The 27,544-nt window shown below is 44.5% G+C and overlaps 1 protein-coding gene across 1 annotated transcript; it reads left to right on the forward strand.

The window, feature by feature from the left end:
- The first annotated feature begins 1,568 nt into the window (after positions 1-1,568).
- LOC126991091 (cotranscriptional regulator FAM172A homolog) lies at positions 1,569-27,544 on the forward strand. Its single transcript, XM_050849794.1, has 9 exons — positions 1,569-1,647; positions 7,927-8,028; positions 8,141-8,241; positions 9,031-9,224; positions 10,298-10,427; positions 11,140-11,259; positions 11,626-11,730; positions 14,349-14,433; positions 26,007-27,544. Exons 2-9 carry the CDS (start codon positions 7,941-7,943, stop codon positions 26,291-26,293), a joined length of 1,110 nt encoding a protein of 369 aa, XP_050705751.1. The 5' UTR covers positions 1,569-1,647; positions 7,927-7,940; the 3' UTR covers positions 26,294-27,544.

The raw sequence follows: 27,544 nt of genomic DNA on the forward strand, positions 1-27,544 counted from the left end.
TTTTTTTACAGCAGAGGAAACAGCTCAAAAACAAAATAAAAGGAACATAAAGACCGCTCAACACTGTTCCCATGATAGCAATTAGAGAGTTCATTGCTATAAGTTCATTGCTGTACTTTAAGTTCATTGCTATAAGTTCATTGCTGTAAATTCATTGTTATAAGTTCATTGCTATAAGTTCATTGCTGTACCCTATAAGTTCATTGCTGTAAGTTCATATTGCTGAAAGATGATTGCTGTAAGTTCATTGCTATAAGTTCATTGCTGTACCCTATAAGTTCATTGCTGTAAGTTCATATTGCTGAAAGATAATTGCTGTAAGTTCATTGCTATAAGTTCATTGCTGTACCCTATAAGTTCATTGCTGTACCCTATAAGTTCATTGCTGTACCCTATAAGTTCATTGCTGTAAGTTCATATTGCTATAAGCTCATTGCTGTAAGTTCATTGCTATAAGTTCATATTGCTGTACCTTAAGTTCATTGCTGTAAGTTCATATTGCTGAAAGATAATTGCTGTAAGTTCATTGCTATAAGTTCATTGCTGTAACTTAATTTATCCATTGCTGTAATTAAGTTCATTGCTGTACTTTAAGTTCATTGTTATAAGTTCATTGCTGTAAATTCATTGTTATAAGTTCATTGCTATAAGTTCATTGCTGTACCCTATAAGTTCATTGCTGTAAGTTCATATTGCTGAAAGATAATTGCTATAAGTGAATCATTGCTATAAGTTCATTGCTGTACGTAACTTAATTTATCCATTGCTGTAATTAAGTTCATTGCTGTAAATTCATTAATTGCTATAAGTGAATCATTGCTATAAGTTCATTGATATATAAATTCATCGCTGTACTTTAAGTTCATTGTTATAATTAAGTTCATTGCTGTACATTCATATATTAACTTAATTATAACAATACAGCGATGAACTTATATATCAGTGAACTTATTGCAATGATTCACTTATAGCAATTAGTGAATTAACAGCAATGAACTTACAACAACTTATAGCAATATTAATTGAACTTACAGCAATGAGCTTAAAGCAATATATGAACTTACAGCAATGAACTTAAAGCAATATATGAACTTACAGCAATGAACTTAAAGCAATATATGAACTTACAGCAATGAACTTACTGCAATATATGAACTTACAGCAATGAACTTACAGCAATATATGAACTTACAGCAATGAGCTTACTGCAATATATGAACTTACAGCAATGAACTTAAAGCAATATATGAACTTACAGCAATGAACTTACACCAATGAACTCAAGATATAGCAATATGAACTTACAATTCATTGCTATATATAGGTTCACTTCTATATAAGGTCATCGCTATAAGTTCTGGGTCAAGGTTACCGTTGCCAAATTATCGTACCCAGAGCATAGTATTTACCGGCTTCTAACGCATAACTATTGCCAAGAAGCATCAGGAATTAACTATTTTAACGATAACTATGAATGAATCTCGTTATTGGGGCCCAGGAGACAATTTTGGCGTCAGAAATCAGTAAAAATAGGAAGCTGAGTACGAGAATCTGGTAACATTGGTCAAGGTTGAGGCGGAGGGAAGGAAGGACGAGGTGGCAACACTGCAGGAGGGACAGTCACAACAACACTGGCCGAGACGTGACGTGAGTGACTTTTTGTCCATTAATTTAACTCTGGAGGAATTAATTAAGCTCTAGAACCACCCTGGACGTGCATGCAGACTGATATTACTTAAGGGAGGGAGGAGAAGCATTGGGAAGGGCTGTGAGAACTCCTTATGTCACCCTCCATTGGGGCCTCGTATCAGAACCACTCACAAAACATTATTAATTATTTCTTTATTATTTTTGGCTCATATATTAAGTTTGCAGACTGATATTACTCAAGGGAGGGAGGAGAAGCTTTGGGAAGGACTGTGAGAACTCCTTATGTCACCCTCCATTGGGGCCTCGTATCAGAACCACTCACAAAACATTACTAATTATTTCTTTATTATTTTTGGCTCATATAGTAAGTTAGCAGACTGATATTACTCAAGGGAGGGAGGAGAAGCATTGGGAAGGGCTGTGAGAACTCCTTATGTCACCCTCCATTGGGGCCTCGTATCAGAACCACTCACAAAACATTATTAATTATTTCTTTATTATTTTTGGCTCATATAGTAAGTTAGCAGACTGATATTACTCAAGGGAGGGAGGAGAAGCATTGGGAAGGGCTGTGAGAACTCCTTATGTCACCCTCCATTGGGGCCTCGTATCAGAACCACTCACAAAACATTATTAATTATTTCTTTATTATTTTTGGCTCATATATTAAGTTTGCAGACTGATATTACTCAAGGGAGGGAGGTGAAGCTTTGGGAAGGGCTGTGAGAACTCCTTAAGTCACCCTCCATTGGGGCCTCGTATCAAAACCACTCACAAAACTTCATTAATTACTTCCTGTATATTATTTTTGGCTCATATATCAAGTTTGCAGACAATTATTACTCAAGGGAGGGAGGAGAAGCATTGGGAAGGGCTGTGAGAACTCCTTAAGTCACCCTCCATTGGGCCTCGTACCAGAACCACTCACAAAACTTCATTAATTATTTCCTGTATATCATTTTTGGCTCATATATCAAGTTAGCAGACAATTATTACTCAAGGGAGGGAGGAGAAGCATAGGAAGGGCTGCGGGAACTCCTTACATCACCCTCCATTGGGGCCTTGCACCTAAACCTCTCACAAAACATTGGGGAATTTCTAAAGTGTCTGATATTGCATTTAAAACTAACCTAAGCATTATATATTGTATAGTTTGTATGTTATTTCAGACTTACACCCGTCTCTGACTCGTACTTAACCCAGACAGAAAAACATTAATTGTTTCGTAAATATGGAGAGTTGCTACGCGCCTCTAATTTTGCCTCCATGAATGTGTGTGTGTGTGTGTGTGTGTGTGTGTGTGTGTGTGTGTGTGTGTGTGTGTGTGTGTGTCAGTACCAACACTCACAAACACTTGGCTATTTTCCATTACATTTACGTCCTGGATTGATGCATAAGACGTTTTTGTGGAGTAAATACATTCTTTATTTGAATGGGAACCACAAGGAGGAAAATATTTCATCAGGTGGACTGAAAAAGCCACAGTAACCAAAGGACGGGAGATCAGACAGAGGGAGGAGGGTCAGGTGCTAGCAGACGCCATTGTAGTTTCCGGGCATGATTTATTCAAAAACTATTCTCAGTTGGTCCCCGTGGATTTCTGACCCTCTGACCTTGTCCGTTATATTCGAAATACATTAAAAGCGGGTCCATTGCACTGAGGGTTTACTGTACTATTGGCAGTATCCATTCTGAATTATTGTTCCATGCTGTGAACACCTGAGTCTAAGTGTTCACTGCTGGGTGGACAAGGGGCACAGATTAAAGGAAACTGCCCAGCCATGTGTGGAACCTCTCAGTTGTGAGGCAAGCATGCTAACCACTGCACTATGGAGTGTGTGTGTGTGTGTGAGAGAGAGCGTGCTTGTTTCCATGCATGTGTGAGTGCATACGTGTGTGTGTGTGTGTGTGTGTGTGTACTATTCAGATTTCCTCACATGTTTTTATACGCCTCTGTGGTCTAGTGGTCAGCATGCCTGGCTTCTACTCCATGGGCCTGGGTTCGAATCCCGGCCTGGGCAGTCGGCGTGCAGCTCACCCAGCTGTTCATCCTCCCTCTCGGGCTGGTCGATAAATGGGTACCTGGGGAAGGTAACCTGGATGTCACACTGGCCTTGTGTTCCGGGGTAATGGGCTCCCTCCCACCACAGGCTCAAGGGCCAATGTTACGGAGATGAGCACCGAGGCCATGCGCTGTTACGGCATATGCCCCCAATTTTACCTTTCCCTTCATATGTTTACATTTGTGCATTAAAGTACTTGAAGCCAGTATCTTTTGTCAGTAATCTTTGAGAATCTAATTTTCTACTCAGGAATTAAGTTTTCAATGTGTTGTATTGTTTGAGTAAATACACAAGCAGCAGTATCAATTGAAGTTTCATTGACCTTTGCCACTTCTTTCCAGCAGACTGAACTGCAAAGCGGCGTCTTGCAAACCAATCCAAACTGTGCATCTTGGGAATCATTGACGGAAGGGTTTTGTCATTCTACGCGCAAGAAGCTCAAAGAAATCTTAACCCAGACCCAAGCCACCACAGACTTGCTTGAATTTCCTCTTCATTTGGGTTGCTTGAGTAGTGACAAGATGGTGTGCATCCCCTGCATTGTGGTGCCAGTGCTGCTCTTCATCTGGCATCGCTTCCTGCAGCCTATGTTCCTCACTTTTTGGAACCCCTGGAAGAAGGTGACGGGCCAGGAAGGGAAAGAGAAAGATGGGAAGGAAGCTGCCTGCCCAGCATCAAATGGAACAGCAGTGAGCAATGGAGGACCAGCATGCCCATTCTCAGGAAAAAAGGCTGACAGCTCTTCAGAAGGAACTAAGCAAGACAAGAAGAATGACTAACTGAGAGAGAGAGAGAGAGAGAGAGAGAGAGAGAGAGAGAGAGAGAGAGAGTGAGAGTGTGAGAGTATGGGGTATTTTAGAATTAGAATGATAGTCATATATATATATCTATATGTAACATCAAAATTATATAGACACACGAACACACACACACACACACACACACACACACACACACACACACACACACACACACAAAGAATGTCTGTGATTGTCTGATAAGATTGGATGGCAGCAAAGATGAAGATAGAACATAAGTTTTAAAATTCTGAACGTTCCAACTATGCTCACACACACACACACACACACACACACACACACACACACACACATGTACATTCAATCTCCATTTCCATGATTGTTTTGTACAGTGTTTGCCTCATCAAATATAAACATTAAAAGTAGTGGTCCAAGTTTCATTAGATATCATACTATGTACTGGGATCTTATAACTCCATTGTATGAAAAATATTATCTGTTTTGTTTGGCATTAATAAATTAAATGAAAGTTACCCAAATTTAGAATCATGGAGTTTATAGGGACTGTAGTGCAGGAAAAAAATAGGAGGTAAAGGTTGAATTACTGAACACCGTGATTGTGTCTGGTTATCCTCATTTTACATAGTGGCATCAAGCATTGCAGCTGAGGCGAGACCGTTGTCGGTACTTGTTAAAGGCGATTTTTGAAGAAATAAAACTATGTGCAAAGTGACGTAAGCACCTCACCCAGGGATGACAAACAGCCATCAGAGTGGGAATGTGTCGTTACCAGTTCTTATATTGCTCCATCACTGAAATGCCCTCAGAAAATACATCATTGTGGTTGATAGACTTGGTGACATTACAAAAACAGGCCAAACGTGTCCGATGAACCGAAAGTTGACTGGCACCCCAAGAGTTACATTGGAAGGGTCCCAGGTGGTCAGTTCACTGCAAGCCATTAATTGACATGCAAGGAATGCTCTTAAGGGTTTCTGTAACATGAAGGAAAGGCTTGTGACTGGCTCCCACCTGTTAGACATTTTTGCTTAGAATGCTTGTGAAAACAGCCATATAGCTATTGTTTGACCCCACCTTGTATGTAAGAAATGGGGCCTTCAGAGATGCAATTTTATATACTGCATGTGTGTGAATATATATATGCACACTCATATAATCAATCAGTCAGTGGGGACACATGCAGGGAGCGCGTCGCCTCACCCTCCCTTCGATGCCAAGTCCAGGAAGTCATAATATACCAATTTTTCATGGTGTGTTTGTTTCTGTCAAAGCATAGTTTTATGTCCATCTTACTTGCTTATTATGGTGTACTATAAACTATATGAGTAGTGTTTATTTGATGGTTGTAATAATGGTTAATATATTCCTCACATTTTAGAAGCTCATTATTTATTTTCCCTGAAAGCAAAAGGATGGGAGCGTCCTGCCCAAAGCCAGCAATGTCATGGTGCTTGCAGAAGTGTGGTTGTTATTGCCGCAAATTAAAGATAACAGTGGTTCTGAACACAACTCAGTATGACCATGTTGCTAGTATGTATGTGCCTTAATACTACAGCAGGATTTATGTTTTGTCGGTATTTAGGTTGATGATTCTATGACTAGCCCTGACAAAATCCAGTCACCCCCGTCACTAACTGAATACAGATCACAGACACATCCCACGCCTCACCGTAAACAACATACATTTACAGTAATACCTTGGTTTATGAGTGCCTGACTTTATGAGGGTTTTGATTCATGAGCAAAAAACATCACTAAAATTGCCTTGATTTATGTGTGGTGTCTTGGTGTACGAGCAACCCGTTGTGCAAGTTAAAGACACGAGCGTGGGTTCCCTTTGTTTGCCGCAAGACGAAAGTGCTCAGAGCGGAAAACATTTGGAATGGGTTCTCATTTTACGAGTTTTTTAGTTTGCAAGCAAAATTCTGGAACAAATTGAGCTCGTAAACTGAGGTATGACTGTATACCCAAATTTTTTGATGTCACATACGACACATGGATGTCATTCAAACAACATAAAAAAAACAATAATATCCAGACTAATCACCCTCAAATCACTTACCCGCGCAACATTTGGACACAACAAAGAAACCAATACCACAAGTGTACGAACAACATATAAAGCTCAGTGATGGATTATGCCTGTCCCACATGAGCTCCTAACCTTGCTGAAACACCTCACAAACCATGCAGAACAAAGCCCTCATGGTAATTACAGGCTGCACAGCTACCTCACCTTCAGGCCACCTACACCATGAACCCACCGCAGCCGCCACTAACCAACGCCACCGCTGCGCTCCGTGACAGAACACTGACACACACCAAGAAGCACCAGAAGAACACCCAACAGGAGATAGCATACACAAACACTGTCAACATTTTCACCCTTCCAGCTCAAACCAGTGCACAGAAACATACATACAGAAGATGTGTTCAAGGGCAAATAACAAGGTGGAGTGTTTCCCATGTGGTATTGGCGTGCTGGATATCCCCTCCCAAGGTGCAGGACTTATCGTTTTTCTTCACTGAATTGTAGCAGCCACTTTTTGTTCCATTCCTGTAGCTTGGTGATGTTAATTAGGCTCCCATACTATGAATCTGTAAGCCTTCAGAGTTGCTCATTTTCACAGGCACCCTGGGAAAGGTACTGTATGTCACCCTGGATGTTGTTACAGTTGGCTAGGGGTAGAGGAATCGCCATCATTTTCTTCAGTAGTGTCAGAACCACATTACTCTTGAAATTCAAAACCTTAACCTGGTAGCATTGACGGGCCAAATTTGTGGCTTTACCGTGTAGGAGCGACGGGCCAGATTTGTGTCTTTATCGTGTAGCAGCGACGGGCCAAATTTGTGTCTTTATCGTGTAGCAGCGACGGGCCAAATTTGTGTCTTTACCGTGTAGCAGTGACGGGCCAAATTTGTGTCTTTACCGTGTAGCAGTGACGGGCCAAATTTGTGGCTTTACTGTGTAGCAGCGACGGGCCAAATTTGTGTCTTTACCGTGTAGCAGTGACGGGCCAAATTTGTGTCTTTACCGTGTAGCAGCGACGGGCCAAATTTGTGTCTTTACCGTGTAGCAGTGACGGGCCAAATTTGTGTCTTTACCGTGTAGCAGCGACGGGCCAAATTTGTGCCATGATATAAACCCCCCAAAAGAAGATACATAAACTGATCACAAATGCTTTGATATATATTATGAAATGGTTTGTGCAAGTGATGATTTTTTTCTCATTTTTCTCGCTTAGAGGGACCATTAAGAAACATGATCCCCGCTGCTACCGGGTTAAACAATTATTTTTCATAAGATTTTCCCATATTCAGAACAACTAAGAAGAATATTTTTGCTATTTAGGTGCATGAAGTATTAATCTTTGGGTGATCCATTTCATAGGTAACAGACTTGGACATGAAAACATAAGTTCTCTCCCTTGCAGGAGTGGTGTGAACAATGGCTGTCTTCTTTAAGAACAAGAAAAAGGAGGTGGAAGAAGAATTCCCTAACACACTTCTGGGTTTTGGATATGAATTTTCTAAAGGTACGTAATAGGAAAATAAGTGTTAGCAAAAGTCAAAATTGAAGGATGAAAATCTGGGAGAGGAATGAAACAAAATGAGAGGATATAACCAGTGATTGAGGATATTTTACAGACGGCAAGATTCAGAATGTGAAGACGGGAGAAGGGTTCCAGTTTGTGGCCAGGGAAGGGGACCTGGCCTATAACCAGATGCATTACGAGGCACTAGGAGAGGTGAGAGATAGATGTAGAAATACTCTAATATATCTGTAAATATTGACATGACTAAATAGATAATATACACACACACACACACACACACATACACACAAGAGGACATGGAAAGAAGTTGAGGGCGACCACGTGTAGGCGAGATGTGACAAAGTTTAGCTTCCCAAACAGAAGCATTGCGCTGTGGAATGGACTGGAGGAGGAGGTGGTTTGTGCAAGAAACGTTCATGATTTTAAGGAAAAGTTGGATAAGAGAGGATATGGATACAGGACAGCGTGAGCGTAGCTATTTTCCTGTATGTCACAACTAGGTAAACACACACACACACACACACACACACACACACACAAATGACTATGGAAAACTTAATGATGCAATGGGTGACTGAGAAAGCAAGATACAGGAGTGATGGCGAACCAGCAAGACTGTCCCTGGTACTGATGAAGGGAGTGCACCTGTTAAATGAATTGAAATGTGTCCCACTGGAAAAAGCAATCATGTAATAATAGAGTTGGAAGCCAATGAGGAAGACACTGAGGAAGACATATCATAGAAAGGAGAAACTACAGGAAATTGGACATAGAAAATCTCAAGAAACATTATGAAAAACTGGACTGGGAAAAGTTAAAAAGAACAAACAAGGTGCAGGAATAGTATGATATTTTGGCATATGAGAAAGGAGTCAAAAAACATGTCCCATTATATAAACCAACAGAAAGAGGAAATCAAGACTGGTTTAATGCAAGACAATTCTCATTTTTTCCTATTAATTGCCTCCACTCCCTCTGCAGGTTGTGACAACAGAAGTGTACAAACTCCTGGAGTCAGAGTGTCAGCTCAAGAAAGCTCCTGTGCCCTACAACTCTCAGGGGGAGGAGGAAGGCACCTTTATCTTCCTCTCTGATGACGCTCTGAGCAACCCTGACAAGCTCTTAGTCTTGATCCACGGCAGCGGAGTTGTGAGGGCGGGCCAGTGGAGCCGAAGGTGGGTATTTTTTTTTTTTACGTCGTACCCTATTGTGCCATCAGGCTTCCTTCACTGGTGGGTCCTGATGGTCGGCCCAGTCCGTTGTGGCGCAGGCGAGTGTTTTTTATAGTGGCGCCATCTTGCATTGGCTCATACTGCCCCCCAGAGCTCATCTTTAAGCCTCTCCTTAGAAAGATTATCTAGAGTCCGGGTTGATGGGTGGTCTTCAGGGCAGCATGTGGGTAGTCTTGGGCCACTCGGCAGTGACTGAAAAATCCCAGCTGTGTACCGGCCAGGATTCGAACCGACGTCCCTCCTGGATCTCTTAATCCTCTTCCATTTCCTCTTAATCCTCTTCTAAACCTCTTAATCCTCTTCTAAACCTCTTAATCCTCTTCTAAACCTCTTAATCCTCTTCCATTTCCTCTTAATCCTCTTCTAAACCTCTTAATCCTCTTCCATTTCCTCTTAATCCTCTTCTAAACCTCTTAATCCTCTTCCATTTCCTCTTAATCCTCTTCCATTTCCTCTTAATCCTCTTCTAAACCTCTTAATCCTCTTTCATTTCCTCTTAATCCTCTTCTAAACCACTTAATCCTCTTCCATTTCCTCTTAATCCTCTTCTGAACCTCTTAATCCTCTTCCATTTCCTCTTAATCCTCTTCTAAACCTCTTAATCCTCTTCCATTTCCTCTTAATCCTCTTCCATTTCCTCTTAATCCTCTTCTAAACCTCTTAATCCTCTTCCATTTCCTCTTAATCCTCTTCTAAACCTCTTAATCCTCTTCCATTTCCTCTTAATCCTCTTCTAAATCTCTTAAGAGGATTAAGAGGAATATAGAGGAGGATTGAGAGGTTTAAAAGAGGGTTAATTCTCTTCCATTTCCTCTTAATCCTCTTCTAAACCTTTAAGAGGATTAAGAGGAATATAGAGGAGGATTGAGAGGTTTAAAAGAGGGTTAATTCTCTTCCATTTCCTCTTGACCCTTTTCATACGGTGACTCTGACATCTGCGTCCCGGATGGAAAGGCTTAACTCCAGTGAATATTGTCATATTTTCTTGTACATTACAGTCAGTGTATTTCTTTCAGGTTGATCATCAATGATTCACTGAAGTCTGGGACACAGATTCCCTTCATCAAGGAGGCCCAGAAAGAGGGTTATGGCATCGTGGTCACCAACACCAACGACAACTCTCGGCCTGGCAAGGGCAGGATCAAGGTACCTCAGAGATACCTTTTGACACTGTAATGGGAAAGAGTTGCCCTTTTGTGGGATGAGTCTTGTGTGTTCATACATAGAAAGTAAGTCAAGTGTTGAGAGAATGTTATAAGAAAAGCATAAAACCTCAAGATGCTTGTTGAAAGTGGTAGAGTGTAGGTTATTAGTTTAGTTTTACAATAGCTCATGTCTCTCATGCAACTATTACATTTTTATAAGACATGTTAAAATAGAAAATAAGAAAACCTGAATTAAATCATAAATTGCCAACTGTGTTCATGTCCTTTGTATGCTATTTACAGCCTTGTTCAGTCTGCTGCTCATTTACGACTCATTTTCATGGAGCCAACAGGGGACCACGGCAAGCACAGACAACGTGCTGTTAGGAAATGTTCCAGTCTACGGGCCGCTGGTTTCACAGTCGTTTTGTTTGTTTTGAGCGTTACCAATGGCGCTGATTGACGCTATAGTTTTCCACGTGAAACTAGCCGATGGGGTAGTGGCGACTGAAGAGGATACGAGAGGTGTTGAGAGTGTGTGGCAAGGTGCGGGGCTAGGCTAACCCCACAGCCGCCACTACCCCATAGGCCGATCGTCGCCATTGGTAACGATCAAAACAAACAAAATGATAGAAAGGCGCCCTAGGTCAGTTTCAGACATCTTCAAATTTATCCTTCATTTGTCATTTAATTGTATTCTGTCTCCTTAACAGGGCAGTCAAAACCCCGAGTCTCATGCCCATCACGTGTGGAACCATTACATCCACAATGCCAAGGCAAGACACGTGGCCATCGTCGCCCACAGCTACGGAGGGTGTGTGGTGACCTCCCTGGTGAGCCAAACGTTCCCATTGTGTTGTGTTGAATTGGTTGTGTTGTGTTTTCCTTGAGCAAGGTGTCCAGGAAGTTGTCTGTCATTCAAGGGGAAGGTCCAGTGAATTATTAAGTTATTAATTTTTGTGGGAAGTCTTTTGCTATATTAAAAAGGTTTTCATTATAATAGAAAATCAGTAGTTGTGGAAAACAGACAGTAACAAAAAGATCATTTAAACCATAATCATTCAGTTGTAATGTGCTTGTTTTAAAGAAATCTTATTATTTGAAATCCAGTACATGAAGTAAACTGTGTCATCTCGATATTAGGTCAGTTGACCAAGACTGATGTAGTCTGACTTATTATTTTATTTTCTCCCCTGTAGTTCACACAAGTGAAGGAAGAATTCAGGAAGAGAGTCTTTGCCGTGGCCCTCACTGACTCCGTCCATTACCTGCATGAGGCAGGCCCCTTCAAAGGCCTCGTGAAGGTAAATACTCAGGCAGTGTCAAAGATCATCCCAAAGCACTAACAGTAATTGGTGTCTTTTACTCTCATTGAGGAGGGTAACTAATTGCCTTCTCACTCCCTTCACGAAATAGGTCCTAACTAACTTGGAAACATATCTGGTCTCCTCTCCAGATGAGAACCACGAGGCTAATTTTTTCCCGGGCATGTGGGTCTTGTTAGCCATGGCAGGCAATCCACGGCAAGGAATGACGTCATCTCCATCAACCCACCCAATCCCATAAGGGACATTAACCCCTTGACTGCGGATTTCCTACAAGAAGACATCACCAAGCTACAGGAATGGATCAAAAAGTGGCTGCTACAATTCAGTGAAGAAAAATGTAGTCTTGCACCTTGGGAGGGGATATCCAGCACACCAATACCACATGGGAAACACTCCACTATCCACCACAGAGGCAGAGGAAGACCTGGGAGTATATGTTACCAGGCTACCAGTGAAGGGATATCCAGCACACCAATACCACATGGGAAACACTCCACTATCCACTACAGAGGCAGAGAAAGACATGGGAGTGTATGTTACCAGGCTACCAGTGAAGGGATATCCAGCACACCAATACCACATGGGAAACACTCCACTATCTACCACAGAGGCAGAGAAGGACCTGGGAGTATATGTTACCAGGCTACCAGTGAAGGGATATCCAGCACACCAATACCACATGGGAAACACTCCACTATCCACCACAGAGGCAGAGAAAGACCTGGGAGTATATGTTACCAGGCTACCAGTGAAGGGATATCCAGCACACCAATACCACATGGGAAACACTCCACTATCCACCACAGAGGCAGAGAGACATGGGAGTATATGTTACCAGGCTACCAGTGAAGGGATATCCAGCACACCAATACCACATGGGAAACACTCCACTATCCACCACAGAGGCAGAGAAAGACCTGGGAGTATATGTTACCAGGCTACCAGTGAAGGGATATCCAGCACCAATACCACATGGGAAACACTCCACTATCCACCACAGAGGCAGAGAAAGACCTGGGAGTGTATGTTACCAGGCTACCAGTGAAGGGATATCCAGCACACCAATACCACATGGGAAACACTCCACTATCCACCACAGAGGCAGAGAAAGACATGGTTCGCTATGTTACCAGGCTACCAGTGAAGGGATATCCAGCACACCAATACCACATGGGAAACACTCCACTATCCACCACAGAGGCAGAGAAAGACATGGGAGTATATGTTACCAGGCTACCAGTGAAGGGATATCCAGCACACCAATACCACATGGGAAACACTCCACTATCCACCACAGAGGCAGAGAAAGACATGGGAGTATATGTTATCAGGCTACCAGTGAAGGGATATCCAGCACACCAATACCACATGGGAAACACTCCACTATCCACCACAGAGGCAGAGAAAGACATGGGAGTATATGTTATCAGGCTACCAGTGAAGGGATATCCAGCACACCAATACCACATGGGAAACACTCCACTATCCACCACAGAGGCAGAGAAAGACCAGGGAGTATATGTTACCAGGCTACCAGTGAAGGGATATCCAGCACACCAATACCACATGGGAAACACTCCACTATCCACCACAGAGGCAGAGAAAGACCTGGGAGTATATGTTACCAGGCTACCAGTGAAGGGATATCCAGCACACCAATACCACATGGGAAACACTCCACTATCCACCACAGAGGCAGAGGAAGACTTGGGAGTATATGTTACCAGGCTACCAGTGAAGGGATATCCAGCACACCAATACCACATGGGAAACACTCCACTATCCACCACAGAGGCAGAGAAGGACCTGGGAGTATATGTTACCAGGCTACCAGTGAAGGGATATCCAGCATACCAATACCACATGGGAAACACTCCACTATCCACCACAGAGGCAGAGAAAGACATGGGAGTGTATGTGACCAGGCTACCAGTGAAGGGATATCCAGCACACCAATACCACATGGGAAACACTCCACTATCCACCACAGAGGCAGAGAAAGATTTGGGAGTATATGTTACCAGGCTACCAGGGAAAGCCAAATTCGTTTCAATCGCAGCGGACGGGTTAAATGAAGAAGCTTTACAATTTTTTTTTTTTTAAGGAATAGTGTGTCATGTGTGTGTCTTGTGTGTGTGTGTTTGTTGTGGAAAGTTAGAGAATTTGTCCTTAACAGAGGAGACAGAGAGGGCAGACACTGGAGGGTCATTGAGGCCTGCAGCACCTGTATATACCTCCCCAGGAGTGGCTTGTGCCCATTTGGACAGGTGTCTGTTTAGCCATTATCTATTACTTTGTCTTTTATTACTATTACCATTACAATAGGGTAGTGGGCCATTGAGGATGCATGCTCTGTTGAAGTCATCAGCAGCTGTGGCATTATTCTCTCCTTAAGTTGTTGTCTCTGTTCCATGCACTGAGGCGCTGTCCTCTGGCACAGGTGACTGAGCTCCAGTGTTCTCTTGGCATCTTTTGGCCTTAGGTTATTATCTTCAGGAGATGTAGGCAGTCAGTTGCTTGTGAAGGAATATTATTATTACAGTAGAAAATTTATCTAATACTAATATCCTAATGACCCAGTCCCCTCCAATCAGGTGTCCAAAAATTGGGTGTGCAGCCCGGAGCCCCTGGACACACCCGTCAAAACACATCCGGGGGACATCACCCGTGTGTCTGCAGGTAAGGGAAAGTGTTGTGTGTCACTGCTGGGAGTGGGTGCTCTTCAGCTGTAGTTCAGTAAAGATTGATCTCAGTTCCTCATGGAATCATTAGGACTGGAAAGCCCAAAGTGGTGCACTCAACTGTTTGTTCTTAAAATGCAGAAGAGGAAAGTAATTTCTAACATTACAAAGTCTTGTTTGGCAGTGTATGTAATGCCTTGAGACATGGCCAAGGACTCTGGGCCTCAAGCTTCATGCCAGGGAGTCCACGTCACGTCCCGAGGGCCTGGGTGGAAACTGGGAAGGTTGTTGGGATGAACAGATCTCTCCTGAGTAGATCAGTTCCTTATATTTGAAACCTGGAATTTCTTAGCATTAAACCCCATTTTCCACACTTAACTTTATTTATGCAGTTCATCCAGATCCTTTTGAAGCTCTTTACAACACCTGGTGCCATTAATTGACTATGAGTATTGCATTATCTGCAAACACATTTGCTTGTCAACCTGTCTGGCATGTCACTGCTGTACACCAGGAACATAATTGGTGCCATAATTGAACCTTGTGGCACTCCAGCTGTTACAGGCCTCCATGATGGTGTCTTATGGCCGCCTTCATCCATCTTTCTGTCAAGCAGCTCTCTATCCACTTCAGCAACTTCCCCGGCACTCCCCCATACGTTTTCAGTTTCCAAAGGAGTCTCATGTGTGTCACTCTATCAAAGGCTTAAGACCTAGATAGATGCAGTCAACTTGTCCTTCTCTCTCTTGCAAAGTATTCACACCTCTCCTGAAACTCAGTAAATTTGAAACATATGATGATGTCTAACTGAATCTAAACTGTCATTCTTATATTAAATTTTTCTCCAGAAACTGAGTGTATCTGTTCTTTATGATTGTTTCACATAGCTCACATATCACTCTTGTTAATGATGCCGGCTTGTAGTTAAGTGGGTCTTCCTCATTGTTGCTTTTATAGAGGTATTATATATCACTCTTGTTAATGATGCTGGCTTGTAGTTAACCCGGTTGCAGCGGGGATCATGTTTCTTAATGGTCCCTCCAAGCGAGAAAAATGAGAAAAAATCACCCCTCACACAAACCATTTCATAATATATATCAAAGCATTTGTGATCAGATTATGTATCATCTATTTTGGGGGGTTTATATATCATGGCACAAATTTGGCCCGTCACTGCCACAAGGTAAAGCCACAAATTTGGCCCCTCGCTGCTACAAGGTAAAGCCACAAATTTGGCCCGTCGCTGCTACAAGGTAAAGCCACAAATTTGTCCCGTCGCTGCTACAAGGTAAAGCCACAAATTTGTCCCCTCGCTGCTACAAGGTAAAGCCACAAATTTGTCCCGTCGCTGCTACAAGGTAAAGCCACAAATTTGTCCCTCCTACAAGGCAAAGCCACAAATTTGGGTAAAGCCACAAATTTGGCCCCTCACTGCTACTGGGTTAAGTGGGTCTTCCTCATTGTTGCTTTTATAGATAGGTATATTATGTTTGCTCTTCCAGGCTTCTTGCACCTCTGTGTCATCTAGTGATCTTTGTACACCATCACAGACTAGTCCAACCAGTTGCTCTGCACATTCTTTCTAAATCCATTCAACACTCTCATCAGGTCCTCATACTTTAAGGCTCTTCATCAACCTCAACAACTCCCTTGATCAACGATTACCTCATGTTTATAGGTTACCAGTTTGTACTTGACTTGGTAAAATTTTGTTCTGTTGTGAAAACGGTTCTAATCTTTCCTTCGTGGATTCTCATATGTCTTCATCTTACTTGCATCCCCTCCCCTTGGGCTTAAGAAACAGTCTGGTCATTTTGCTGTTCACAAATAAGGAGAATAATCTGGGTTTGTCTTTGCATTTAGTTAAAATAGGTATCCTATTCCTATACTTTCTCTCTTTTCATAATTTCTCATCTCCATGTATTTCCTTGCCAATTAATATTCATTTCAGGACCCGACAAGGTCTCTTCCTCCTTTTTCCAAGGGCCTCCTGACCTGACACCTGTTGCTGAACCACTCTTTTAGCTTTGTTATTGGGCCTGAGTTAAGTCTTAGGTCCATATCTTCTCAATCCTTCATTGTAGATGTCCATAAAAAGGCAATATTTACCATGGACTCAGGTGATTAAAGAATCCCCTGAGCTAGGCAGCCAAGACCATATAGCCCTGCCAGGTGCTTACTTGTCTCACTGAGTAGCCACCGTGACTTGGGGCTGAACCACTCTGTCGTGAGTCAAGCGCCAAACCTACTTGCTGCTCTGAGCCTCCTGCCCCCCGGGAGAGGAAGGAGAGGGGGGAAGAACGGATGATTCAGGTTGTTTGGGAGTAGTAAAATGAACAGCGGAGGTTGAGCTTGAGTAGAGCCTCTTGTACTGTACAGCTTCACCAATATGACGTGGAAGTCTGGCTGTCACGTACAAGGAAGTGATCTCAATTGTTCGACAGTTGTCTCAATATTGTTATAAATGTTCAGGATGGGAGACAAATAACATTATTGTAATTTTCCCCCATGGTGTAGTTGTTGGTGTGGCCTATTTTTATTATTATTATTATTATTATTATTATTATTATTATTATTATTATTATTATTATTATTATTATTATTATTATTTTATTTTATTTATTTTTTTCTCCAAATTGTACAGCTCATCCATGGGTGATCCGTCCAGCTGTGGATATCAAAAAGTAAAAATATCATAAAATTTAAATGATGGTAAAGTGTTCCTCCCTGTCTTTATAGGGACTGAGGTATGCAGTGTCCCGTCTGTCCCATGGTATACTTAGCTTGATATTTTAAGACACTTTCACTGGTCACATCAGCTGTCTCTCTAAAGATCAGAAAGGGGATCAGTCAGGTTCTAATTAGTGTTTTTTTAGGTTCATGGTACAGAAGAAGGGTCAGACTCAGGGTCATAAAACTACCCCTGGAAATGCCCACAAGTCCTATGAAACCTTGTCAAATATGTGAACTTGAGCGCCAAAATGTTTAGCAATATGGCCCATAATATCATCCCCACACCTGGCTCAGAAACGTCAAGCTCTGCGGAGGTAACAAGCAAAACTCACATCCTCCCATCCCCGCCTCACCTTTCCCCTTTACTATGGGTTCCGCTTGACTCTGAGCAGCTCACCCGAAAGTAAGGCTATCACGCCGCTAAGGACCTTGCGAGGGGGAGGCGGATTTCTGCAAACTCAGGCGCCGTTCATTAAGCGAGACAGATGATGTGTTTAGCCGGGCAGGAGGGAGGGAGGAAGGAGGAGGGCCGGGGGTTAATGGAAAAAGATGGGGAGGAGGAAACTTAATTTGTTGACAATTTAACAAGGAAACGTATCATAGAAATTAGAGACGGTAGGTTTGTTCATTGGGACGTCAAAGAGGCAGGTATGGACTCGAGTAACAGAGGAGGAGGAGGAGGATAAGGAAAATGAAGAGAAGGAGGAGGAGAGGAAGAGGGACAGGGAGGAACGAGGATGGGGACAAAGAGGAGGAAGAGGACAAGAACGGAAAAGAACGAAGAGGAGGAGGAGGAGGAGGAGGAGGGGGCTGGCAGTAACAAGGAGGCGATGGGATTTAGCCAGGAAATAAATTGAGCCTGGTGGTGAGAGAGGCAGCCAGTGACGTCCAGCCCGGCGCGGTGGAAGGAAAAATGGCAGTTGTGGCGGCCGGCTTTGTGGCAGATGACGATTGTTAATGGGCGGTTAAGTGCTGGCAAATGGCGCAGAGGCGTGACGGGCGTGAAGGAAGCGCCTCACACGTATTTTTTTTCCCTCCCTTCCCTTCCCGCGCCCCCCCCACCCCCTCGTCTTCGTCAAAAAATAAAATATCCCAAATGGTGAAGGTTTTTGTGGCTGTGATGAGATTTCAGGATAATTACATAGATCCATATAGGCGTACCGGGCTCTTCTCATGGGCGGGGGTAAACTCTGCCCGAAAAATAAGCAATAAACATTTAGCGGTCGTCAGCTGAAACCGCGCAAGGCTTACAAACGTAGGGAGAGTATTAGCTTGCGATGTCGATATAAAAAAAAGGAAGATCGTGTGTGTGTGTGTGTGTGTGTGTGTTGAGGAGGTGGAAGGAGGACAACAAAAGGCGAAGGGCCCTCACCACGCAGTCAAGGGGGCAGGAAATCCACGCTTATTGCCGTAATCTGGCCTAATGCATCCTTTGTTCCATCCGGGCGCGGCCACTCCCCGCCCATCTGCCCTCCTCCACCCGCGGGGAAATTGCTCCTCTGACTAGGTATTTAAACTACTCAGGATATAGCTGCTCTCGTTTGCCTCTGCGCCTCCTTTCGACTCCACGTTCTTGTCTGTTCTTATTTCGAGTCTGTTTCTCTTCCTTCTTACTGGTGGGATTCGTTCTTCTAACCTTCCGTTCCCTCGTTCTTATTTACAACGTTTCTTCTTCTTTTCCTTCTATCTCCTTTAAAACGTTTCTTATTCTTTCCCTTCTTACTCATTTAAAACGTTTCTTCTTCTCTTCCTTCTTACTCCTTTAAAACATTTCTTCTTCTCTTCCTTCTTACTGAGAGTCGTTCTTCTAACCTCCTTCCGTTCCCCCGTTCTTACTTAAATACGTTTCTTCTTCTTCTGCCTCAACGCTCTTTCTCTTTTCAATCTTCAATTCTTTCTGTCAATAGTGTTTTTCCCTCCTTTTCAACCCGCGTTCTTCTCAAGCCTCACTTCTGTCCATCGCCGGAGCCTCTGTTCGCTAGGTGGGTGCTCGTAGGTGGGTGCTCGTAGGTGGGTGCTGGTATTAGTATATTGGTATTAGTATATTCTGTTCTTTTGTCTTTTATGTTCGTTTTTTGTCGTGGTTTCCTTCGTGTGTGTGTGTGTGTGTGTGTGTGTGTGTGTGTGTGTGTGTGGTTATGCTCGCGTCTCTTTCCCCTCCTCCCACCCACCCCCTCTCTCTCTCTCTCTCTCTCTCTCTCTCTCTCTCTCTCTCTCTCTCTCTCTCTCTCTCTCTCTCTCTCTCTCTCTCATATGTTAGGGAGGAAAACTTATGCCAACAAAAATTAGTTCAGTTAAGTTTCCCCTGCAGTTCCCTCGCCTCCTCCTCCTCCTCCTCCTCCTTCCTTCGCTGTCCCCCTCTTCCTTCTTTGCTGGCTCCTTCCCTCGCTCCCTCCCTCCCTGCCTCCCTTCCTCCTTCCCAGTTTTTCCCCCTCCGGTTTCCTCCCCTTTCCTTCCTTAACCTTTTCCTTCGCAATCTCTCGCTTTTCTCTCACTTTTCTCTCCTTCCTTCCCTGTTTTTCCTCCTCCGGTTTTCTCTCTCTCTGCCTCTCTTCTTCCTTTCCCTCCATTTCTTCCTCCTATGCCCTTTTCCCTTCTCCTTTCCTTCCTTAACCTTTTCCCTTTTCCCTTTTCCATCCATCACTCCTTCTCTCCCATACATATCTCCCCCCCCCCGTCCATCTTCTCTCTCCCCTGCAGTTGTTTTCCTTTCCGCCCGTCTCCCTCCCTCTCCCCCTCCCTCTCTTCCCGTCTCCCCACTGCAGGTTGTAATGGGTGGACGGGAAGATTCGTGATTATATCCGAAACGAATTCCAAACTCTCCCCGTCAAAAGAATTATATTGTCCCTGGAAATATGGGCCGACGAAGGAAGGGAGGAAGGATGATAATGAGGGGAGGGAGAGGGTAGAGGAAGAGGAGGAAAAGGAAGAAGGAAAGAGAGATAGAAGAAGATGAAGACGATGGAAGAAGGGAGAGGGTAGAGGAAGAGGAGGAAAAGGAAGAAGGGGAGAAAGGGAGATAGAAGAAGATGAAGACAATTGAGGGAGGGAGAGGGTAGAGGAAGAGGAGGAAAAGGGAGATAGAAGAAGATGAAGACGATGGAAGAAGGGAGAGGGTAGAGGAAGAGGAGGAAAAGGAAGAGGGAAAGAAAGGGAGATAGAAGAAGATGAAGACGATTGAGGGAGGGAGAGGGTAGAGGAAGAGGAGGAAAAGGAAGAAAGGGAGAAAAAAAGGAGAAATAGGAGGAGGAAGAAAAAAATAATAAGAAGAAACAGAACGAAAATTATGATCACATCTTTTTCATCTTTTTTTTATTCGTGTTCCTCCTCCTTCCTCTCCTCTACCTCCTCATCCACTTCTCCCACCTCCTCCTCCACCTAGCGTTCCTCCACCTCCCTTCCTGTGGGCGCTCTTCAAGGCCCGACATTCATTCCATCGCCATCTCCCTTCTCGACAGTGCATTTGAGTCTCGTGTTCGCGTGTTCAGGGCCATATTTTTAAACATCTCTGCGCCCAAGAACACGTAATATACTAGTCTTTCGTGGGAGTTTAGGGCCTTTCCAGGGGTACTTTTATGACCCTGGTGGTAGTCTGAGTCTTCTTCTGTACCGTGAACCTAAAGGAACACTCATTAGAACTCGATTAACCTCATTTTTTGGCCGCTGGAAATAGTGTGTGTGAGGGGTGGGAGCATCTGACAATACCAAGCCCCGCCAGACACTGCAGCCTAACCCCATCGCAGCCTTAAACGAGGCGAAGAATAGTGCAGAGGAGGGAGGGAAGGGAGGGAGGTAGAGGAAGGAAGCTGCCGCAGTTAAGGATCGGCCAGCCACGACACCCGACCGGAGATGGCGTCTGTACTTTTGTCTTGGTGCAGTTTTACATGAGGGCGGTTAAAGGGTTCCTGCCGCCGCCCCCTTCTTCCCTTCCTGTGGCGTGTCTTTTGATCTCTTACCATCCACACACACACACACACACACATACGAGGAGGTGGTGGCTGAGTGGTTAACGTGCGCGCCCTACATTCACCGCGTGGTGGACGACGGGGTTCGAATCCGCCGCTACCACCTGGGATTTTTCAGTCACCGCCGAGTGGCTTAAAACTACCCACATGCTGTCCTGAAGACCACCCATCGACCCGGACTCTAGAGAAAGAAACCTCTGCCTATATAGTGTATGTGTGTGTGCGTGTGTATGTGTGGGGGGTGAGGGGGGGGAACTCAACCAACCTCCGCCGTGGACTCTGTTGGCGTGGACTGAACCGCTCGCCCCCGCCAGAATAAAGCGGCAGATATATCGTGTTCCCGCTTGTGTTTCACGGGGAGGAATTATGACTATATGTGGGACCATGGTGTGAGAGAGAGAGAGAGGTGAAAACGAAATGGTTGGCTATTCGTAAATGCTTTCGGAAAAATGAATTTATGAAAGAGTTAAATTACCTTGCGAGTGACCTGCAGCCTGTGTTTCACCTCCTCCGCTCTGTCTGGGTTATCTATCTGTTTATCTATCTATTTGTCTATCTGTCTATCTATCTATCTGCACACATTCGCTCTTTTCGCATACCGGTTACGTGGTTTCAAGTTCGTACGTTCGTGCGTGTCTCAGATGTACCAGGTGCCCAGTGCTTTCCCTGTCGAATGTCATGTGCAGTTGAGAGGCGTCCGATAGCCACCTGGAAATGGGTTTAATCTTCGTCTCATTTCCTTTCGTGCTGTCTTTACCGCTCTCTTGTCCTTTCTCTTAATGTTGAATACAGTTGCAGCGACACTGTTAGAAATGTCTCGGTCTGTCGCGTTGACCTGAACTAAAATATCACCCAGTAACCTCACGTTTCCGTGGCTTTGGTTCGTAGACTCTGAGAGGGTCAGGTTGGTATTGTCAAATGCTCCCAGCCCTCATACCAACTATTTCCAAATGCCAAAAAGGAGGTTAATCGGTTTCTAATGAGTGTTCTTTCAGGTTCACGGTACAGAAGAAGGCTCAGACTACCACCAGGGTCATAAAAGTACCCCTGGAAATGCCCTAAACTCCCACGAAAGACTAGTACATTACGTGTTCTTGGGCGCAGAAATGCTTTAAAATATGGCCGTTAGTCTTTTATTTTCCCAAGAAAGGTTCATGACGCTCTCACAGTGACTACATCGTCTTAGGTTTCCGAACCCTATTTGAGATTGATTAGTCAGTCGCTTGCCGTCACGCCTGTAACAAATCCAAGTATTTCGTGTTCATGGGCCGCTTTCAGTCATTTTGATCGGTACCAATGATCGCCGCAATAGTATTTCCACGTAAAACTGGCCGATGGGGTAGTGGCGGCTGTGGGGTTAGTGTCGTATTTCAAAACATTTCGTCGCCCAAGTTCACATATTTGACATGGCTTTCGTAATAGCTGTAAGCCTTTCCAGGGGTAGTTTTATGACCCTGGTGGTAGTTTGACCCTTCCTCTGTGCCATGAACCTTAAAAAAACACTCATGAAAACCAGATTGATCTCCTCTTTGACCTTTAGAAATAGTTGATGTGAGAAGCGATGGTGTCTTAAAATATAGCCCCGCACCTTGCCACGCACTCTCAACACCTCTCGCTTTCTCTGCAGCCGCCTCTACCCCATAGGCCGTTTCACGTGGAAAACTATAGCGTCGATCCCCGCCATTGGTAACGATCAAAACAAACAAAACGACTATGAACGCGGCCCTTGGAGTCGCTTTCAGGCAGCAGCGTGGAAGTTATCCTTTTAATGTATATATGGGACTGGTTAACACAAGCGCACCCCCCCCCCACACACACACACACACGCAATTAGTGGCAATAAATATTAAGTTCTTCCAAGTGTATTGTGTTGCGGGGTTTCTCGCCTTTCCTGGCCGCAAGCAAGTGTTTTGTGAATGCTTAAGGGATGAGATTTCCAGGGTTATGAGATGCCCGTTGTTTTGTGTTGCGCTGTGTTGCGTTGTGTTGCGTTGTATTGCGCTGCGTTGTTTTGTGTTGCGCTGTGCTGCGTTGCGTGATGTCGTGTTGTATTGCGCTGTGTTGTTTTGCGTGATGTCGTGTTGTATTGCGCTGTGTTGTTTTGTGTTGTGTTGCTAATGATATATCTATTTATACACTTGTTTCGAGAGAGAGAGAGAGAGAGAGAGAGAGAGAGAGAGAGAGAGAGAGAGAGAGAGAGAGAGAGAGAGAGAGAGAGAGAGACCATTGCAACTTTGATTACATACATCGTTGTTGAGGCTAATCATGTCCTTTCAAACCTCGCGCTAAACAAACCAAGAGGAATTAAGATATCAAAACTATACTCTCCACACCCAGACATCCTCCTCCTCCTCTTCCTCTTTTCCTCTTCCTCTTCTTCCTCTTCTTCCTCTTCCTCTTTTCCTCCTCCTCCTCCTCCTCTTCCTCCTCCTCCGTCACTATCAGTTTGCCCAGGCGTGGTGCGAGCAGACACGAGCGGTCACACTATTAGGGATTAACAGATCAGCAGAGAGGATTACCCCGCCCCCGCCGCCCCACCCCCGACGCCCCCCCTCACCTCACTGTCTAATTACTGGCCCTCTCGTCGCGGCTCGTGTGGCCCTGTGGCTCGCTCCTGGCTCTGGCTCTTTGGATCTCCATGGCACAGTTCTGGTGGTTTGTCCCCATTTTTTGTTCTCTGACTTTCTCTAACACAACATAACAGTCAAGTAGTTGTCGGGGTGATTGGTCTGTGGTTTATGTGAAGTGTGTTTGTTTTCTGTGTGTTCGTATGCATGTTGGGGTGGGGGTGGGGGTGGGTCTTTTTCCCTTTTCGTCTGTCCATTCGCCTCTCCTCTCTTTGATTTCCTCTGTTTTCCTTCTTTATGAGCCCTTCTCTCTCTCTCTCTCTCTCTCTCTCTCTCTCTCTCTCTCTCTCTCTCTCTCTCTCATTTCCTCTGTTTTCCTTCTTTATGTGTCCCCCCTCCTCTCTCTCTCTCTCTCTCTCTCTCTCTCTCTCTCTCTCTCTCTCTCTCTCAGGGTAAGGGAGATGTATGTGGACAGTGAATACACGTTTACATAGATATTCAGACCACACAGACCCTATGGTTCAGACTAGGTGGTTTGTCTTTAAAACTAAGTGATACCACGGCAGAACGAATTCCCTAATGGTCAGCAAGTCCGTCTGCACTGGACCACTGAAGGCGGGAGTTTATTCCATACTCGCGCTACAACGTTGGTGACGAATTTTTTCTTTTTTATTACAACAAAGGAGACAGATCAAGGGCACACAAAAAGGAAAAAATAATAAAAAAGCCTGCTACTCGCTGCTCCTAAAAAAAAAAAAGAATCAAAAGAGGTGGCCGAAAGAGAGAGAGAGAGGTCAATTTCGGAATTTCGGAAGTGTGCATATACTTGTTTACATTTTAATTTTGTTTGTCGTTATTTCTTGTTCGAAACGCGTCGTCGATCATAAATTATTTGGATTTGTCTATATTCGTAAAATCATTAAGTATTTTGAAACATTCGATCGCGTTTCTAGGGAGAACGAATATAGTTCACTGGTAGCCTGGTAACATATAGTCCCAGGTCTTCCTCTGCCTCTGTGGTAGATAGTGGAGTGTTTCCCATGTGGTATTGGTATGCTGGGTATCCCCTCCCTAGGTGTATGACTTTACATTTTTCCTCAGTGAATTGTAGCAGCCACTTTTTGTCCCATTCCTGTAGCTTGGTGATGTCTTCTGGTAGGAAATCCGCAGTCAAGGGGTTAGTTAGAGAGATAGATAGATAGTTAGATAGATAGAGATAGAGACGGGGAAGTGTTGAGGCCTCCCTTTCTCGGTGGGTTCGGCGGGACAGAGACGGGTTGGCAGGCAGTGAAAGTCGGTCTGAAGTGGTGATCACGGCCGTCCTGGTGTTGATAGTGAGGGTGGAGGCGCAGGGGCGGCGGGGGCGGTGCGGGAGGAGGAGGAGAGCAAGTATGAAAAGACGACGAAAAAAAGAAGAATGAGAAAAGAGAAAAACTAACTTAGAAGACGAAGAAGAAGAATTTGGGAAGAAGCTGGAGAAAAAGAAGAAGAAGAAGAAGAAGAAGAATTGAGAGAGAAACAGGAGAATGAGGAGAAAAGGAGAAGGAAAAAGACGAAAAAGAATGAAAAGACGATGGAAAAAGGATTGGGAAAAGAGGAGGGGAAGGAGAAGAAGAAGGAGGAGGAGGAGGAGGAGGAGAAGAAGGAGAAGGGGGAAGAGGAAGAGGAGAGGAACGGAGGGAGAATAATAAGCTGGGACAACAGAGGATGTTTGGCCAAGCGGACGAGTGCTGTTCCCGACCTCTTGAGGGAGTGACTCTGCTTGGGGAGCTCACTTGCACTGCCTCCTATGGGCAGGGAGATGGTTTTATAATGTGCTGTGGACTTGGACTCAAAACACTGCCATTGTAGTGGTAATGGGCGAGGAAGACGTGCTGGGGGGCTGGCAGAGGTTGCGAGGAAGGGGGAAAGGGGGTGGGAGCGCTGGGCGAGAGAGTGGTTAGGGGTAGCGGGGAAGGGGGGGGAGAGGGTGAGGGGTGTAGTGGGGACGGAGTGAGGGTTTCTTTTGGGAAGTGTTGGGGGTTAGGGGGCATCTGGGGGTGGGGGTGAAGGAAGAGGGTTGCCCACGACCTTACGACCTCTCTGTTGACCCACACCGAGGACTCTTGTAGTTACGTTGGGGTCTCTCTCTCTCTCTCTCTCTCTGACTATAATAATAATAATAATCCCTCAGCCAGACAGACTCGGATTTGCATAAGAGAAATTAATCTTGCACCTCATTTTCTGTCTCCGAGTTTCCAGGGGCAACTCAAGTAAACTCCGCCGCTGCCACGCTAACCATTCTTAATTCAATTCATTTGCCGCAGGCGTGACCGTCCATGAGCAGACGTCCTGGGCGAGCTTCAGCAGCATCTTCAAGTTCCTGAGGGAGCGGCTGGCGGCGGTGAAGGAGGACGCAGAAGGCACTGGGAAAGGAGATGGAAGAGGGCGAGGAGAGGAGCGGAAAAATCTCCCTACAAGCAAGAATGAGAGACGCGAGAATCCTCCTGAAGGGCAGCAGAAGGGAGGAGCCGGAGACCAGGGAGTGAACGAGAAGAAGAGTGAGGAAAAGGAAGAGAAGGACGAGGCGAAGAAAATGAGGATGGACACGTAAAGAACCTGATCAAATGACGAGGGAAGAGATGATGTGGGTTGTGGAAACTCTGAAGAGGGTCTTGCTGGGATGGACGCAACGGGAGAGCATGATAAGAAGTTGACTCAATTTTGCTTACTGTAAGAGATGAATGGCGCAGATTAAACCCTGCAATGTTTCTTGTGTAGTCAGGTGTGAGTGTTAAGATCCAAACAGTTAAGGCTTTGAATACCAGCGTGTGAGTGCAACGCCGTGGAACGTACAAATCATACTATGAGTCGTATTACGAGACATTTCGCCGCCCAAGAACACATATTTGACAAGGCTTTCGTAGGAGTTGTGGGCGTTTCCAGGAGTAGTTGTATGACCCTGGTGGTAGTCTGACCCTTCTTCTGTACCAGGAACCTAAAGAAACACTCATTAAACCCCGATTGATCCCCTCTTTGACCTCTAGAAATAGCTGACAAGGCTTTCGTAGGAGTTGTGGGCATTTCCAGGAGTAGTTTTATGACCCTGGTGGTAGTCTGACCCTTCTTCTGTACCATGAACCTAAAGAAACACTCATTAGACCCCGATTGATCCCCTCTTTGGCCTTTAGAAAGAGCTGATGTGAGATGACAGAGTGTCTTGTAAAACCAACCTATAAGAGTTCCCTGGCAGGCGTGTGGATGAGACAAGCGTGTTAGGAGCGGTGTGGGTGACCCGTGCCTTCGTACACTTAGAATCGATTGTTACGAGCCGATTATTTTTCGTCCATTCCCATCACAAATCCAGATGTCTTTTGATTTCGACTGTTACGTATTTTTTAATGATTCTTCGTCGTGTAGCTAGCTTGTGGTTTTCCAGGATGTTGTTGTGATAATGATCTGACATGCATTGGTTCAGTTTATGGCAAGAGTTTCCAGGCAAGATCAATTCAACATGAGGGATTCCTTTCTATCTGGACAGTAAGGAGATGTAAGATGCGAGGTAAAATTGTCTTGGTATTGTATTTTTAATTGATATGAAATAAAGTTTATCAGCAGACTTGTGAAGCACCGCGTATATAACATTGTCTGTCGCTGCCTTTGCCCTTTGTCGAGGATGCAGCTGATTATATCATTATTTTCCTTCACTCCCGGGGTAAAGGATTCTTCGCCACCATAGACGCTAGGGTCCATGAGACGGAGATGAGCACCGAGGCAACGCTCAGCTCTGACGTACGCCCCAAACTTCACCTTTACCCTTTCCTTCATAACATTTCACACCGGTAACAATAAACAAGACACGCCA

This window comes from Eriocheir sinensis, chromosome 6 (genome assembly GCF_024679095.1).
Source record: "Eriocheir sinensis breed Jianghai 21 chromosome 6, ASM2467909v1, whole genome shotgun sequence".
Classification (NCBI taxonomy): domain Eukaryota; kingdom Metazoa; phylum Arthropoda; class Malacostraca; order Decapoda; family Varunidae; genus Eriocheir; species Eriocheir sinensis.

Coding starts and splice junctions, on each gene's coding strand:
- LOC126991091 (XM_050849794.1), top strand. CDS start 7,941: ATGGCTGTCTTCTTTAAGAACAAGAAAAAGGAGGTGGAAGAAGAATTC. Junction 11,731..14,348: donor CCTTCAAAGGCCTCGTGAAG/GTAAATACTCAG, acceptor CCCTCCAATCAG/GTGTCCAAAAATTGGGTGTG. Junction 14,434..26,006: donor CATCACCCGTGTGTCTGCAG/GTAAGGGAAAGT, acceptor CATTTGCCGCAG/GCGTGACCGTCCATGAGCAG.